The sequence below is a fragment of the Lates calcarifer genome, linkage group LG1, assembly GCF_001640805.2.
Source record: "Lates calcarifer isolate ASB-BC8 linkage group LG1, TLL_Latcal_v3, whole genome shotgun sequence".
Lineage (NCBI taxonomy): Eukaryota > Metazoa > Chordata > Actinopteri > Centropomidae > Lates > Lates calcarifer.
Window position 1 is genome coordinate 17,282,563 of NC_066833.1, and position 13,592 is coordinate 17,296,154.

Sequence of the window (13,592 nt, forward strand, 5' to 3'; positions counted from 1 at the left end):
CATTTGACCAGAACACACTTCTTCCAAAACATCCTGTTGGTCTGCTGCTGGCAACTGAAACCAGTTGTTGCTCAACACAAGTGTTTGTTCTGCCACTAAAAGGGCCCAGTAGGCCTGCCTGCTTAGAGCCAAGTACCAGCTGCTCCCAAAAAAATACATTTGTATTGGTTTCCATGAAACCATCTGCAAATCTTTGCAAGGTCTGAATTTGATTTAAACATATTGCCAAAAAATAACGTGTAGTTGTCAGCCAGTTGGGAATAAAGTACCAGGGTTGCTGCATAGAGAGGAAGTCTCTCTGAAGTTATCTCTATATTGCTGCAGATATGAGATGTCTGGGAGAGGAAGCCCAGCTTTGTACGAACTCTGAGATCAAAGTCAAACTTCTAGTACTTGTAATTTGGCATTACTGTCTATCCACAATTAACCACATTAAAGGAAATGTCCAGTGATGCCAGAGGGTTATCATCGTAGCCTGTGTGCTTTAGTGCATCATAGTGTATAGGCAACATAAACTATATTTTTCCATTGAACAATACAGTGTCTGTTGTTGTTGTTGTTACTGCAGAGTCTGTTGGTCAGAATGCAAAATGACTCCATGGTTAATCTGTGCATTAATGAAACAGTGTTTTACCATAGCATCAGGGAGTGTCATAAGATAAACAAGCATGTGTCTTACAAAAATGTCTGATAAAACTAGCCCCTGGATGGTGGTTAGAGGAGGAAGGAGGCGTACACTGCATTATCTGCAGTGAGCATCCAAACTGGAATTCTGGCTATGATAAACATCCACTGAAATATAGTTCAAAGAAAAGTTGAAATAACAAATGTGAGCCTGCGTGCATGTTTCATTATCTTGTATATGTCTTGCAAATTGTGATTAATAAGATTTACTTTTGAAACTGACTGAAAAACACACAGTTATCTGAGACAGGAAACGTTTGATGACTCACCCTGCTGTTCTTAACCACTATGGGACCTGATTTCACCTGATGGAAAGGATTAGGTAATATATGTTAAGCATAGATAGATATACCAGGTATGCAGGTCTGGGTCTATGCCAGAGGGCAGTTCACACCAAGTCTTTCACAAAGAAGTGCTCAAGCTGTCAGAATGGTGCTTTATGACGCACCAGACACAGGTGATTTGTGTCAAAGTATGTTTCCCTTCCAAACAGAGTCTTTCCTATAGCATTGCTTTCAGTGGGCAGGTTCAGGTTAAGATAAGGTGAAACTTTCTGGTACCCAGCGCTTAAGACTCATTCTATATATACACAACATCCCGAGTTGGGTTTCAGCTGGGGACTTCTGTTGAATGTCATGCCTCTCTCCCTGGTCCCTGTCTCTACAATCACTATCTTATACAACTATACCAACAACAAAAAACACACCCATCTCAATATTAAATGGAGTGATAGTAAGTTTATTCACTGGAAGAAGAGCAGGCATTTAGCTTTCATCAAAAGTGAAAAAAAACACACCTTTCAACAACTCCAGAAGAGTCTTCTTTTGTTACATATTATGTCTTGTTAGCTCTTGTGGATTGAGTGTTGGCAACTTCACCATGAGATGCAAATAAATAGTTAACACAAACAAATAGTTTTTTGAAATGAATCATTTTTTTCCAGATGCTCTGTACAAGAGCATCATTGGTCTAAAGCCAAATGGATATTCAAGTAAAAATAGATAACAGTGGAGCAGTAGTAAAAAGTAGCACGAAATGGAAACACTAAAAGTACAAGTACTAAAGTATAAGTAGCTCAAATGTGACTACAACACTTACATTATCTGATCTGTTATTTTGACATACAAACTAATGGATAACAGAGAGAGTCAGAGGCCACTGAGACTTGACCCCTTTACTGCTAGGCTGTGCATATTGACCACATTTATAATGTAGACTGAGGCCAAAATCGAAAGCTAAGAATTTGAATATTCCATATAGCCCTGAGGCCACTGTGCTCTGTAACAAGTCAACTGTGGTAGGTGAAATTTGGGAAGAGGTGGGTTTGCTTAGGTTTTACATATGGAGCTGGACGGCTGGGATGAGGTCTTACAAATATGCTGTAATTAGGGCTGCAACTAACAGATATTCTCGCTATTGATCGATATCCTTGGGTTTGTTGTTGTTTGTTTATTAATCAGTTGTCTATGAAATATTCAAAAAACAGTGGGAAAAAAATCTTAATATTCTTAGATTTCTTATTTTACTAAATATATTTTGCCAATATACTAAAAAATATTACATTACATTTGAAAAGCTGAGACCAGACACTATTTCTACAAAATTACTGAAACAATGAATTGGTTATCAAAATAGTTGCTGATTATGTGTTTGATCAGTTAATCAACTCATCTCCTAAATAATCAGAATAACCATCAATAAGCTCTATTTTAAGGTATGTTGAGATGAGAAAATATATTTATTAATATCATATAACCAGTCCCTGTGTGGGGCCCTTAAGGGCATGTGACAGTGGGAGGGGAGCAGCTGCCCTCCCCCTCGCCTTAAGCTCAGAAGCAGACGTGAAAAAAATAACATCCTCCCCTGCTGTGGCCCGCCGAGGAATCTGTAGGTCAGGCCCACTCCTAGGTGGGTTGACTGGGGCTGCGTCATGTTGGAATGCCCCTCAAGCAGTTGCATCAACAAGCGGCGAGACAGAAGCTGGGCCAAATCTCAGTTCTGAGATAACCAGCAGTTACTATCTTAGCAGCAGTCATGCAGCGGCCAGCAGTAAAAACCTAAGTGACTAATGGTTGTCACAGTTTGTGACTAGTTTGATATACTGCACTGCTGACACAGAGATGAGTGATCTGCTCTTCAGTCTTGGTCTTTACAGTTAATGTGGGTCAAAATTTATCATGTTGTTGAGTTCATGAGTTCATCTGGCAGTTTATCTATAATGTTTATGTGGAATTTGCGAGTAGGTGCCCTCATACTGTATGTAATCTGTAGATGCTTGACTGATTTCTTTGAATAGTGTTGCACGCATGGGACAGAAGTACCCCATTGTTGTCTCATTCTCTCTTAGCTTGTTCCTCTTGATAAAATTTAAGCCAGCTCTTATTTCAGCTGCCCCGCACAAGGTGTGGTTGTCCCTGACCAGACTGTAATACTTGAGGAATGTGTATCTTTTGTTTGCCTTTGTCAGCCCTGTGTCACTGTGCAGGTGGATAGAGTGGGGTCAGATAGCTTCATTGTGTTTGTGTATGTGTGTGTGTCAGGGTGTTTAACTCCCCCAAGGCAGCACAGCTGAGTGTAGGAGGGGCCACCTCCTCAGCCTGAGTGTGAGTCCACTGCTTTCAGTCAGAGCAGTCTGAGACAGTAGGGTGAGAGAGTGAACACAAGTCTGAGAGGGAGAAATACAAACTTCCCAAACTTTATCCAGCACAAGGATATTTCTCTGTCGGATATGCTGGCTGTCCGCTCCTTTTTGGGATCGAGCTTGGATATATTTTACCACAGGCGTTGACAATGCAAGGAAGGGCTAGTAAAGCTCCAAAGAAGGAGCTGGTCATTGAGAGTCCGCAGCAGTACAAGAGCTTGGCTGCAGCTGAGCCTGAGTTAGACACAGTACCACAGGTGGCGGTAAGTCATTCAAAGATTATATGCATTTAGTATAGATGTATTGTAAGGCTTGTTGAAAAATCTGCATTTCCTTGTCAAAGCTATGCTGATGTACAAGTACATCTTAGAGTGTAAAGTGCTGTAAATGTCAATTACAGTCATAAAGTCCCAAAGCAGGTGTCAGGTGTTTGTCATCTCTTTCACTGTACAGTGCTAGCTCACATTCAAAATGTGCAACGTTAGCACCCAGACAGAGGAATGTTGAACTTTACCAGCACTTGGGAGGCAGTGCACCATTTCTTCAAGTATATTCCTAAAGATTACCTTGGCTTGTAAAACATTTTATTTGGCTCAAAAGTCAACTCTGCTGACAGTGATCATTTAGTGCCCTGCGATTAAGGTGTCCTGTGGTTGGGTGTCTGCAGAGCCATCTGAGCAGTCAGTAGCAGAGGATTTGATGTGTCATTTAGCAGAGAGGCACTACACAGCACCATTGTTTCAGGCTGTGAGATGGTGCAGTGATGGGAGGAGTGGGAGCTGCAGCTTAATAGCTGCTAGATAGTTGTGGAGAAGGAGTGGAGGAGATGGATTCATAAGTTTCACTTTTATGCTCTTTCCGGGGATGACTGTTAACTTAATGATACATATGTATAACATGTAGCTCAGATCGCTCTGGTTACACTGTCAAAATTGTTGAACTAAAGTGACAAAGATAAAACCATTTCCGTGACAGCAATATGATATAAAATAGGCACTAGGTTCATTGACTATGGTCAGCACTGTGGGTTGAGGGAATGACAGAGCTTTTGCTTATGAATGCTCATTTTCTTACTCAGTGCTGAGTGTACTGTGTGGTTGACCACCTTGAGCCACTGACAAAGCAATCTGGAAGAGCCCAGAGGGGTTTGGAGGCAAACAATAGTCAGCAACATCAAAATCCATCACTGGTGAGAAGAGGTCAACATCATTATGATGGGGTCAAATCTTTCAGCAGCTGCTTCATCTAAAAAATCAGAATTGTGTAGCCACTTTAATTGCAGGGGTTGTGAGTGCTGCAGCTTCAGCTTCACCTAGCACCTAGCTTCACCTCTTGAGGTCTCAGTGTTTTACTGACTATAAAGATGTAGAGATTTTAGGCATTGGATCAAGCAAAACATAGACACGTACACAAACACACATCTTATCTCTCGTTGTCTAATTCCTTCCTGATTTACCTGCCCTGCCTGCTTTAATCCCCCTACTTTTTCTTTCCTATGGTAGAGGGGAAATACTCTGCTGAAATGTGACTGCATTTCATTTTAACTGCACATGTGTTGTGTCCAGATAAAGCTGCGAATAAATGGTTGATAATGTCACAACCTGCTCCAGCTGGCAGACATGGTGGCACCATCTCTGCTCTGCTATCCCCCTCCTCGTCCTTGAGTCTGATACAGACTCCTGCCCCCTCTGTCCTCAGCGTGAGCTGATGCTCTGTTATTAACAAAGGTTGCTAGGAACATGCATTTAAGCAGGTCAATATCCATGACTCTCCCTCTGAGATCATGCTAGTATTATCAGTCCCAGATGTTGAGGCAAGATGTGAGCCGTGCTGTCGCTCAGCCCTCAAGTCTGGCTGTGTGTCACTGTTCACTTTTCACTCTGCTGACTCCCTGGCTGTTACATTTATCCTCCCGCCCCATCAGCTACAAGTGTTGACAGCTTATCTTCCATCTCATGGCCACTGTATCTCTGCAAGCTCTCTCTAGCCTCGACCACTGCAGTGTAGTGGGTTAATGCTGTAACATTAAGCAGACACTATAACATGATGTACCACAAATCTATAATCACCTTTTGATGCTATAGCCACATGTGCTCCTGAAAGTTGGCTACAAAGCAACTCAACATTTGCAAGCTCAAACCATCACCTGATCATAGACTCCTGGTAAGTAAAAGAGGGTGATGGAGTTTTGTTTTATACTATAGAGGATAAAAGAGGAGAGTAATCGTTTCTTTATTTCCTTGACAGACACGTCATGCGTGTTTGCTCTCATGGAGGGATAAGCCTATCAAAGACCTCCTCACTGCTGAATTGTGTGCATTTTCTCTGCACATATGGAGTCCTGATAGACTTATTGCAGTGTATCTAACAGATGGCATGTTTTGGTGTAATCCAATTTTGACAGCACAGTCTGAGTCTGCACCTATGCATGGGTATTTGCTTCACCTGTTGAATTTGGTTAGTCAACTAAGTAGCCTTGGATTATGCCAATTTTAAAAAAAATTTTTTTTTAGTCTTCTGGGTTTAATGGTACAATGGTTGTGCTGACATCACTTAAACCTCACTTCCAGTTAGTTCACAAAAGATCAAATTTGGCCAAAAACACACAGTAGGGAAGGTTTCTTTTTTTTTAAGCCTATAAAGCTTATTTAAAATGCTGTAATGTGTTAGTTTATATTTTCTTTAATCAGACTGTACTTACAGAATATTAGTATCTCCCATTAAATACATTTGTACCATAAAATCAATTCCAATTTCACTCTCATTCAGTAAATTATAGTGAATGATGAATGTACAGAGAGCAGTGATTGTGCAGGATCTTTTGATTCTTTCACTCTCACTCATACAAAGGCACCATGAACTGCAAAGTCTTCACTTTGTATCCATTCAGGGGTCTTTGTTGCATGTCATTACCCATCCTTTTCTCCCACCATTCTCTGTTATGTCTTTACTTGATCTAGCTAAGAAAGGCATTAAGAAATTACACATGCCAGCTGTTTTCCTCATAAAAGCTGTGTCTTTCGTTGCATGTTTGTTTGTTTTAGGCTGGAAATCATTTGCAAAATCACGACAAACAAATACCTCGGTAACAGAGCAGTTTGTCTATGTTCTCCAGGTGAAACCCAAGGTGATCGAGCCACTGGACTATGAAAATGTGCTGGTGCAAAGGAAGACGCAGATCCTTAGCGATGTCCTCAGAGACATGCTGCAGTTCCCCATGGAGGACTTTGAGGTGAGTTTCCCACTTTCCACAAACACCTTACCAAAGAATATATAGGTTGTTGTATAAGTATTGTTGCTGGGATTGGTGAGAAATAAGGCTTTAACTATGGGCATGATGTAAAGTTAGTGGTGGTAATAATACTGCCAGAGTAGGGCTGTGGTTTCCAGCTTCTCATGTTACTTCCATGGAAAGTGAGGAATTTCAGGGGGGAAATATCCCCTAAATAATGTGTGTTAAATGGTAGAAATTACACAGTTAACCTGCCTATACAGTAAATCATTAAAAGGTTTTTTAGACTCTGCTCCATAACCATACAAGGTCAAACTATTTATTGTTATCTGTCCAACATCATTATTTACCCACCCACTTGCGTGTTTTCTTTGTTGTATTTGTTTAGCTTTTGCAGTCTTTTCCTTTGGCCCAGGCGTGGCCAGTGTTGTGAGTACAGGGTGGGGTCGTTCACAAAGGCTTTCCTTTTGTTTATATCCTTGCATGCTATAGCGAGAGAGTGGTCAGGAGCCATCTGTTTAATTGGCTCATTCTGTCTCCTATGTTGTGATAGAGCAAACGTTATCTCCAGCCACACTGTACAGGACGTACGCTCCCTCACACTTTCCACGTTGAGGGTGGAAAATCCAAAATGGAAATCTGGCCTAGTGCTGGTACTTCAGGAAATGAGACCTCTTTGAAAGATGTTCGTACCAACAGCAGCAGCAGTGAGACATTCAGTACATCCTCAAATCTGACCCCGTCGCTCTGTCTCACGATCCAGTGGAAACTTTATAGAGTCTGAGCTTTTATTGTTATAACTCTCTTTGCAGTGAGAGACTTCTGTTTTTCATCTATGATAGCTTTAACATCCTCTGTATCAATGTCTACACACTAGAGAGTAAAATCATGCAAACAAGAGTGATTTTGATGATTTATATACTGTAACAAATGTTGTATAAAGTTACTTTTTACTGTATAATGTGAGTGTAGAATACTTGCTTCCTCTCAAGTCTCCTCCCAACCTTAACCTTAACCTGTAAATCTGGGCCAGTTCTCCATGTCATTGTCATATGAGCTGTAATTGTTTTATCCCCACATGAGACACTGAGGACACTCAGAGATTTCCATAAATCTTCCACCATGGCTCTAGTTGGAGTTAAATTCCCCAGTAATGTACACAAAATGTTACAATTTTCACAGAGGAGGGTTTTTTTTAAGACAGAAGGAAAATGTGCTGGTGCACAGGACTGTGTGTTAGCTGAAGGCCTTTTTTTAAAGAATTGAGCAATTGCGCTGCATCACTATTATTGTCTTTTGTAGCACCGTCATACCACTTTCAAGATTGGCATGTTTTTATGCTGCTGGAGTACCCTGGTGAACAACAACATCTGTCTATCTAACCCAGATAACTAAAACCTGGCAATGTTGCTATTTAATGTGTAATGATGTATTTAGAACAACAATGAGAATCTTTAGATGATTCTTAATCACTGTACTGTGCAAACGCTCATTAATAAGAATGAAGACTGCAGTTTGGAATACAATGAAAGGGAACAGGAAGTGTTTTTAACTTTGGGTTTGGCTCTGGATAAAGTCAGAGGTTGTTACAGTTTGAAAGGCCTGGCAGCTGGGTGCTCAGTGACAGTGGGGCAGCCTTGACTTTGTCTTCTCTTGTATCACACTCTTCCAGCCTGCTGCCATGAACATAACATACCAGCTTCACACACAAACAGTACGTTGTCAGGGGCGGACAGGTGATTCTGACTGAGACACAGAAAACACACAGAAGCACAGTGATTGAATCTGACATCTGTTTCCGCCTCCCCAGACTCTTGTTCAAGCTAGGGTTTAATCAGCTTCTGTGTCAAGGAGCTTTCAATGTTTGGTGCTTTTTGTGAAAGGAGCTATGACCAGTATGTGCTCATACAGAAACCTCAGTATGCTCAGAGTCAGTGCTAAATATACTGCGCTAAATCAAGGCCAAAACAGACCGAAACAACACCTCTGTCTGTGTTATAAATCTCGTTCTTGTTCTGTTTCTCAGTAGTAGAAAACCACTATCAGGTCTCTACCTTATCTTAGCCCCACTGGCACATCAAAAGTCATGTGTTGGTACTGGTCTTTTGTGAGCCTTTGTTTGTATCATCTCCATCTGTTTTTGATCTCGAAGCTGTTGGCACAAAGCAGCTCTGTGCAGGTCTCTGTGTGCTCTCAGCACAAGATTTTCTGGAGAAATTTGTCCTGGATTACGAGGAGGGGGCCTTTATTTCCTCTTCTCCTCAATTTGAGGTATACTCTAGGTCTAGGCCCATCCTTGCCATAAAGACCACAGGTTAGGACAGTGCTCTCTTTCCTTTTTTTGAACCATTTGATAGTTTGCAAAAGGTTTTGAATAACACCACGTGCTGTATGTCTTTAATGGATAAGGCTGGTGTCCCAGAATCCCAGGAATCTTTGACTTCCCTACCCTGTCTGTGGCACTCAGCCCCGAGATCCATTTGTCCCTTCTGAAGGTGTAAATCTTCAAAAAAAATGGGTCACAAAAATTGCTAGTGATATGTCTCTGTTGATGGCCTGTTCCTTTTGTTCAAGCTGAAATACCACAACAAATATTAGATAGATTGCCATGAAATGTTGTACAGACATTCATTGTCCCAACACAGTGCTAATAACTTAATTAACTTTGACCAGATATCTTCAAAATTATTGAAATTCCCATCAGCCTCAACTATAATTTGTTTTTAATTCTAATTAGCAAATGTTATATGCTCACATTCTAAACTAAGATGGTTTACATGGTACATATTATACTTTAGCATTGTCAGTGTGAGAATATTAGCTTATGCTGATGTTAGCATTTAGCTCAAAGCTCCACTGTGCCTAAGTACAGCCTCACAGAGTTGGGGGCATGGCTATAGACTAAATACCTAAATGGGCACTGTAGTTATATCAAGCATTTTTCAAATTGTAGTCAATAATGTATTAGTTAGGGACTACTTTTAGTCCCGAAATTTGATGGGCTAGTGACTATTTATGGTAGCAGAACTGTGTAAAAGATAAAGTACAGTGACCATGTTCTTCATAACAGAAGAACATGTCATAGCACAATGGTGTGTCTCACTGATGTGTTTGTAATAGTTTTTACACAACAATTGAAGGCTGTGGCACAGAGGAGTAAGACATAGGCCATCAACTTACTACATATGGGATCAGTTCACTGTTGGTTTTTGGTGTTATTAGTTCAGTTCTGGTTAGCGCAGACTTATTTCACCAAAGAATCCTAAGTTTTTCCCTGGCGACTTATAGCCCAATTAAAAGTTTCCTGTTGCCCACTTCCTGGCTCCCTCTTACCTCCAAGCCTGTTTATTTCTACTGCTTGGATTGTAAAGATTACCATCTCCCCTGCAGGAAACCTGGCTAGCAGAGAGGAAGGGGAGTCGTCAGGTTCGCAAATATGAGCTTGGTATGGAATTTGTCGCAGTTGACACAACCACAATACCAAACACAAGGTCACTGAGAGGAAGAGAGAGGCAAAGGGAATGTTTTCATCTTTGTGTAATTAGTTATTGATCAAGTCAATCAGTTTTATTTATATACATAAAAATAATTATCTCTTTTATATAGAGTTATATATCTTATATATTGTTTATAGATATCATTAGCAACACTGTGACCTCAAGAAACCCTTCTAAGGTAGGAACCTTGAGCAGAACCGGGTTCAGAGTAAGCAGCCACCTGCCTCGACCAGTTGGGTTGATTATGAATTACTGTTATTTGTCCTCAGCTCAGTCCATTCTTTTGAAACTGTCTTAAAGCTGCTTTTATCTGTTTTTGTAAGGTATTTGAACAAGAAAGATAATGTAACTAACAGTCACCAAGAAAAAAGCCTTACAATAAGAGGAATCACTCCTTTGTTGGGTAAAAATGGCAACACACAGTATATCTCTCACAGTATATTGACAGTGTATTGTTCAATATACATTATCATATGTGAAGGGTTGCTTTAAGTAATTACTTGAGACTGGATACCTGTGCTAACATTCCCTTTAGTCGTTAAGTTGTAATTTTGTATTGGATATTGGAAAAAAAAAAATAGGACAAAAAAGAAAAAACTGTTCACTTGACTAGTTCTGGACTGTAAACTAATTACATGGGACATTATTCTGCTCAAAGCACTGTGATTTCAATAGAAATGTGCTGGGAGAAGATAATCGTCGTATTGTGTGCATCCCTCACAGTTATAGAAAACGTAGCTCACACTCACAGCTGACAGGCATTTGACTTGCACAAAACCAGAATTCATTTGTTTCCTTTTAACTCAGTCAGCTGAACCGCTATCACTTAATGGTTGTATTTATATTTCACTCTTGCTCGCAGGGATTATGTGTGATCAAATGCACTTTATTTTTACAGTCAGGCTTAATCCTCCTGCCAAGACCTGACGGTGATGGTGTTGCTTATTGCAGTATTTCACTAAGGGCAAGTTTAAATGAAGCTCCAGCTTTCATACTGCAGCTTGAAAAAAAACAGACATATTGGTTGTTTATGAAAGTGTAATATTTACTTTACAGCTATCTGGAATAGCTTATTTCAGTTTTGAAACATTGCTGTGATTTCAAAAACTATTTTACCAGAAGTTAGATACCATTACTGCTTCTCCCCTATGACTGTCCTTGTTGGAGCAGTTCTAGCAGATGTAAGTCAAGAGGGGAATGTGAAGTTTATTTGTGTTTGGATATATTTGTTTGCCATAGTTCCCCTCTCTATCAGCCATGTGAGGCAATTCCTCTCTGTTGTGGTCTTCAATACACTGTTTGTATCTCTGTTTCTTGTTCTTTAAATAAAAGAGACCTGCTAAACACATCTCTGAACTGTTACTGTCATAAGGGATCACCATCTAAATGACATATTGTAATTCAGACAGAACTCTGAAATATAAGTTGAAAAGTAGGTTGTATTTTGCACTGTACAAATAACGGTAAAGGAGTAACTAAATAGTATTGATCCTACATATAATTGCTCAAAGTGGATGTTATTACTGTACCTTGTCAAGAAAATCTATAGGAATGAATGAATGAAAAGGAAATGTATTGATTGTCTTTCTATGATGTCAAAAGGGATCTCCACTTTATGTGTTGAATTTTTCAGAATATGACTTTGGGCTTTTACTTATACTTCAGAGCCTTGATTATTTTTCTCTGCTGTGAAATTGCTGTTTTGCTTTGGTGCACTCTGAACCTGTTGGTCATCAGTTAAAGGCTTAAACGAAGCATTAGAGGTTCTGAGACGTTGATTGCTCTCTGAGTGCCTGTACAGTGGCAGAAAGCCAGGTTCGGGGCGTCTGTGGGCCCTGGAGCCAAGCGGTATGGACAAGCATCCTGCCTCCCTCACATACTGCCTCTTTGAACCCTCAGGAAGACATCAGTTCGTTGCCGAGCACAGAATAATATTTAAGAGAACACCCAGCGCAACTGTGTCCAGCTGAGACCACAAACTGTAATAGTGAAAGAGGGTGTCCAGCTTGGGAAATGCCTTCCACATTTTGTTTCAATTTCACTTTTACTATGTTGATCATGTATTGTGGTCTGTTTGTTGTAATTCCCCTGTTCTGTCTCTGTTGTTGAATAAGATCTTGCTTTGCTTTGCAGATTTCAACTTTGAGGCGGCAAGGGAGAACACTCTACTCCACTGTGCCTGAAAATGCAGAGAGGGGGGCCCAGAGTCTGTTTCTCCAGGAGGTACGCTGATCGAAAATCCCTGGAAAAATGTTGTCTTAATCAACTTCTTAGTATGAGCAATGTGGTCTTATATGAACACACAATTTTCCACCCAAGTTAGATCAGTTTTGGTTATTTTAAGCAACATTTTAATCATAATTTGATACCAGACCAATCTCAGTGACACACCCACACACTCCTGGTGAAGTAGTTGAATTTTTAAGTATTAAACTCTTATTTATAATACTTAACACTGTACTTTAACTTTGATTGAAGTTCTGAATATTTGCTTCCGTCGAGAAAAGGTTAAGCTTCGAAACCAAGTTTTTTGGGGCTTTAAAGAATCCACATTTACAACTCTTTATGGCTATACAAAGGATAGCTGACATGTGAATGTGAATGTGCAGCTTCAAGAAAAGCACAGGGACAAAAGACATGTAAAACATAAACTAAATATATGTATGCATAAGACACAAAGTAAAAACTTTAAGCACTATGAAACAAATGTTGACAGTCTATTTAAATCCTAAAGAAAATATAGGAATGTTTATTAATTGCCAAGCACACCACACAAACAAACTGCAAAACAGTGACACCAATGTGAGCAATTATCCTATTTGTGACCTAATATTAGCTGTAAGGTATATAGCACATCAAAGCAGATCAAGAAACCTCTTTATTTCATGAGCCCAATGAAACAGGGGATTTTTTGTTTGTGTGGCCTGTAGAAACAGGTTGTGTAAATGGTAAATAGGCTCATCATGGCTCATTACAGGAAGCAACTAGACTATTTGTGCTGTATTCCCTTACTAAAATTTATTTATGCCAGTGGAGTATGAAATGATAAAGTGCAATTAATTTTTACAGTCCACAAGTTTATCAAAGTTCTGGTTATTTTCTGTCAGCTTTGGTTTATAGAGCTGTCTGTCTGTGCTGGGTCATAAACATGTCTAATATCCAGTGGTTCAGCTACAGGTCATTTCAGTCTTTATTCAAATCCTGAAGGGTGGTTTGATCGTGGCAAAAGACCATGAGACAAAACAAGATGTAAACATTCTTAAAAACACACAGATGTTCCCAAGATGTCTTTGTTTAGTAATTTAATTTCAGTGACACTGAAAAAAATGCTTGTTAATATAATAATCCAGTTGGTGCTGAACTATGACTATGAGAAGGGTATTTTCCTCTGACCAGCACAGTGATTTACCATCTAGCCTCCACATACTGCTCTTACTGTCCTCATAATCCAGAGACCAACTGGCTGCTAACAGTTCCAGGTCAGAGGTCAGTGTTTAGGGAGCCTTTGTCTGAAGTCATAAAGATACAACAACAACAA

At 39.9% G+C, this 13,592-nt stretch overlaps 1 protein-coding gene across 2 annotated transcripts in view; it reads left to right on the forward strand.

The window, feature by feature from the left end:
* The window catches only part of zmp:0000001200 (dedicator of cytokinesis protein 9), a 54,778-nt gene that overhangs the window by 5,361 nt on the left and 35,825 nt on the right, over window positions 1–13,592 (forward strand). Inside the window, exons 1-3 of one of the 2 annotated variants that reach the window (XM_018673570.2) lie at window positions 3,297–3,588; window positions 6,441–6,557; window positions 12,188–12,277. In XM_018673570.2, the coding sequence (XP_018529086.2) occupies window positions 3,475–3,588; window positions 6,441–6,557; window positions 12,188–12,277 (321 nt within the window). In that variant the 5' untranslated portion in view covers window positions 3,297–3,474. Of the gene's footprint in view, window positions 1–3,296; window positions 3,589–6,440; window positions 6,558–12,187; window positions 12,278–13,592 lie in introns of those variants that run through there. The other variant, XM_051071193.1, reaches the window with a different exon arrangement.